The sequence below is a fragment of the Borostomias antarcticus genome, assembly GCF_949987555.1.
Source record: "Borostomias antarcticus genome assembly, chromosome: 31".
Classification (NCBI taxonomy): Eukaryota; Metazoa; Chordata; class Actinopteri; order Stomiiformes; family Stomiidae; genus Borostomias; species Borostomias antarcticus.
Genome location: NC_140264.1, coordinates 5,370,502 through 5,375,501, shown reverse-complemented (window position 1 = coordinate 5,375,501; position 5,000 = coordinate 5,370,502). Strand labels below are relative to the sequence as shown.

General features: G+C 49.8%; 1 protein-coding gene across 1 annotated transcript in view; it reads right to left on the bottom strand.

Moving 5' to 3' along the window:
• Positions 1-5,000, bottom strand: part of radil (Ras association and DIL domains) — a gene marked incomplete at both ends in the record, with an annotated part of 18,695 nt that overhangs the window by 9,823 nt on the left and 3,872 nt on the right. Inside the window, 4 exons of the mRNA XM_084460276.1 lie at positions 371-501; positions 915-1,599; positions 3,161-3,346; positions 3,965-4,080. Of these exons, the coding sequence (XP_084316402.1) occupies positions 371-501; positions 915-1,599; positions 3,161-3,346; positions 3,965-4,080 (1,118 nt within the window). The remainder of the gene's footprint in view (positions 1-370; positions 502-914; positions 1,600-3,160; positions 3,347-3,964; positions 4,081-5,000) is intronic.

Here is a 5,000-nt window from a genome sequence, read left to right as displayed (position 1 = left end):
CTCTCTCTCTCTCTCTCCCTCCCTCTCTCTCTCTCTCTCTCCCTCCCTCTCTCTCTCCCTCCCTCCCTCTCTCTCTCTCTCTCTCCCTCTCTCTCTCTCTCTCTCTCTCCCTCCCTCTCTCTCTCTCTCCCTCCCTCCCTCCCTCTCTCCCTCTCTCTCTCCCACTCTCTCTCTCTCAGTCAGCCCTGTGTTGTGCTGTAGAGGTTGGAAGCCTCAGAGGAATCAGCTGATCGGTGCTGAACGCTCGCCAGTCTCTTATGAGAAACGATCTGAAAAGCTGCTCCATCCACTAACAAAGTCGCTAGGTTGGCAACACTGGCTCACACACACACACACACACACACACACACACACACACACACACACTCACCCAGGCGATGGTCTGGATGCGATGGGCGATCTTCAGCAGCAGTTTCCCGAAGCTGCCGGGGGGGAAGGAGGAGGCGGAGTGCTGGATGCACAGACACAGCAGGTACGCTGGGGTCAGCTTGTGGTCATCCCCTGCACACACACACACACACACACACACACACACACACACACACACACACAGCAGGTACGCTGGGGTCAGCTTGTGGTCATCCCCTGCACACACACACACACACACACACACACACACACACACACAGCAGGTACGCTGGGGTCAGCTTGTGGTCATCCCCTGCACACACACACACACACACACACACACACACACACACACACACACACACACACACAGCAGGTACGCTGGGGTCAGCTTGTGGTCATCCCCTGCACACACACACACACACACACACACACACACACACACACACACACACACACACACACACACACAGCAGGTACGCTGGGGTCAGCTTGTGGTCATCCCCTGGACACACACACACACACACACACACACACACACACACACACAGCAGTAGAACACTGACCTCCGGGTTCTATTAGGGACATGATCCTGTTCACCAGTGCGTCCTCGTGGGCCTGGTCGTACTCCAACTGCAGACGCCTCTTAAGCCCCGCCCCCCCGCCAGCCTGCGGCCCCGCCCCGCGGGGCTTCACCAGGTGGGGTTTGAAGACGCGCCGGGAGGCGGGGCCACTGGAGGGCGCCGCCCTGTCCTTCAGCACCGACCCGCACATCTTGCACGTGTTTGCCCCGCCCCCCTCGTCCCCGCCGTCGGCGCCCGCCGCCCCCCCGCCGTCGTACAGCTGGCCCAGGGTGCGGAGGCGCGCCAGCGTCTGGGAGGGGAGGGGCTTGGCGCCCGTGGGGTCCTTGTACAGGAAGATGTAGTGGGCGCCGAACGAGAGCAGGTCTCCGTGCCGCAGCTGGGTGGAGCGCTCGCACCGCGAGAAGTTCACCAGCACGGCGGCCTGGGGCACCGCCTCCACGGCCACGCAGAAGCGCTCCTCGCACGACGACGACGACGACGAGGGGCTGTTGTGGGCGGCGGCGGGGTTGCCGTGGCGCCGGGTGGCGGGGCTGGAGGCGGGGACACGGCGGAGACGGCAGTGGAGGGGGAGGATGTCGGGGGAGGAGAGGCAGATGTTTGGGCGGGCTGATGGCGTCTCCTGACCAACCGTGTGCTGCTCTCTGTTCAGCAGATACACCAGGCAGTCCTGCAACACACACCGCAATATACTTTATACTACAACAAACACAACAATATACTTTATACTACAACAAACACAACAATATACTTTATACTACAACACACACAACAATATACTTTATACTACAACACACACCGCAATATACTTTATACTACAACACACACAACAATATACTTTATACTACAATAAACACCGCAATATACTTTATACTACAACAAACACAACAATATACTTTATACTACAACAAACACAACAATATACTTTATACTACAATACACACCACAATATACTTTATACTACAACACACACCACAATATACTTTATACTACAACACACACAACAATATACTTTATACTACAACAAACACAACAATATACTTTATACTACAATACACACAACAATATACTTTATACTACAACAAACACAACAATATACTTTATACTACAACAAACACCGCAATATACTTTATACTACAACACACACCACAATATACTTTATACTACAACAAACACAACAATATACTTTATACTACAACACACACAACAATATACTTTATACTACAACACACACCGCAATATACTTTATACTACAACACACACAACAATATACTTTATACTACAACAAACACAACAATATACTTTATACTACAACACACACCGCAATATACTTTATACTACAACAAACACAACAATATACTTTATACTACAACAAACACAACAATATACTTTATACTACAACACACACCGCAATATACTTTATACTACAACAAACACAACAATATACTTTATACTACAACAAACACAACAATATACTTTATACTACAATACACACCGCAATATACTTTATACTACAATACACACTGCAATATACTTTATACTACAATAAACACCGCAATATACTTTATACTACAACACACACCGCAATATACTTTATACTACAACAAACACAACAATATACTTTATACTACAACACACACCACAATATACTTTATACTACAACAAACACCGCAATATACTTTATACTACAATAAACACAACAATATACTTTATATTACAACACACACCGCAATATACTTTATACTACAACAAACACAACAATATACTTTATACTACAACACACACAACAATATACTTTATACTACAATACACACCACAATATACTTTATACTACAATTAACACCACAATATACTTTATACTACAATACACACCGCAATATACTTTATACTACAATAAACACCGCAATATACTTTATACTACAATTAACACCACAATATACTTTATACTACAACAAACACAACAATATACTTTATACTACAACACACACCACAATATACTTTATACTACAACAAACACAACAATATACTTTATACTACAAACACCACAACATACTTTATAGTATAAACATACTACAATAATACACTACAATAGATACCAAAATATACACAATATACTACATTATACTGTATGCTGTCTGGAAAACGTCCACAAATCCAGCCATTGCACCACCTGGATGTCCTGTGGGCGTGGCCTCACCTGTGGGCGTGGCCTCACCTGGGCGTGGCCTCACCTGTTTGTTGTATCCCTGTAGCAGCAGCAGGTGTGGAGACTGGTAGAGGGAGTGTCTCACCCCTCCACCCCCCTGGCTCCCCTCCTCCTTCTTCCGGGGCGCAGCCCCCCCGTCGCGACCCCCCCGTGACCTCAGCGGGCCGGGCAGGGTCGAGTAGTACCTCTTCGGCTCCTCTCCGGTCCCCAGCTGGACCAATTAGAAAGGTTGACGGTCAGTCAGGAAGTTGCGTTATGGTGGCAATCAATGGTTATTATCAGACACATTAATTTATATTAAGTAATGTGTTCATTATTTGTGTGTACCTCAATTCATTTTAAGGTAATGCTAGCTGCTAACTGACTGTAGCTAACTTTATGATTATTTTAAGCTCATGCTAGCTGCTAGCTGACTGTAGCTAACTCTGGTTATTTTAAGGTCATGCTAGCTGCTAGCTGACAGTAGCTAACTCTATGGTAATTCTAAGGTAATGCTATCTGACTGTAGCTAACTCTGGTTATTTGAAGGTAATGCTAGCTGCTATCTGACTGTAGCTAACTCTGGTTATTTGAAGGTAGTGATAGCTGCTGAAAGCTCTACCAGGTTCTACTGTAGCTAGCTGCTTTGACCCCCCCCCCCAGGGATCAATAAAGTACCCCACGTTCTGTACCTACCCAATTGGTCCAAGCTGGCTGCTAGCTAACTGCAGCTAACTCCATGGCTATATCTCTGGTTCTAGCTAGCTGCTATTTCTATAATAGGCTGGGGGGATAGCCAATAGCTGCTAGGTGCGCTGCGTGGACAGCTGGCTGAGACTAGCGCCCCCACCTGGTTGAGGCTGGTCTCGCTGAGGCTTCGGCAGAGGGAGGAGGAGCCTCCTCGGGGAAGGGTCAGCGTTCCCTTGGCCCGGTTCCTCTGGAGCTTACGGGCCTGGGCATTGATGTCTGGGGGAGGAGAGGGGAGGAGGGAGGAGGAGAGGGGAGGAGGGAGGGAGGGGGGGACAGGAAGAGGAGGCGGGAGCATGGGGGGGAGAGAGAGGGAGGTGGAAGAGGGAGAGAGAGGAGGAGCATGGAGGAGGACGAGGGTGATTGGGGGAGGGAAGGGAGAGAGAGGGGATGAGGGAGGCAGAGGAGGGATGAGTTTATAGAGCTGGTAGTGAAAGCCTCCCAGGGAGAACTGCTCAAGCCGAACCAAATGAATCGAGTCAATCAGGTGAATCAATCAGGTGAATCAATCGTGCGAATCAAACGACTCCAAGCCAATGGGCTGTGCTGGGAGTGAGTGAACACATGAACATGCAATAACGCGTGCACACGAACACGTGCACACACACACACACACACACACACACAGACACACACACACACACACACACACACACAGACACTGCGACTGAAACTTTTAAATCATGGCTGGCATGGGAGGGGTGGGGGGGCGGGGCTTCACAGCCGGCAGCAGCAGGTACAGGGTCTCCATGGTGATGGGTACAGACGAGCAGTCTCCATGGCGACACCCCTCCCTACCTTTGGTGCCTGGCGTGGCAGAGGCGGAGCCAGAGTTGGGCTGGCCCAATCGGGAGCGAGGCGGGGAGCTCCGGAGTCTGCCCAGCCCTGACCGACCAATCAGAGCAGCCAGGAAGGGAGGGGTCTTAGACCCTACAGTTAGGAGGGGTAGAGAGGGGGGCTCAACACACACACACACCCCGGAGAACACACACACACCCCGGAGAACACACCCACACCCCGGAGGACACACACACACCCCGGAGAACACACACACACCCCGGAGAACACACACCCACACCCCGGAGAACACACACACACCCCGGAGAACACACACACACCCCGGAGAACACACACCCACA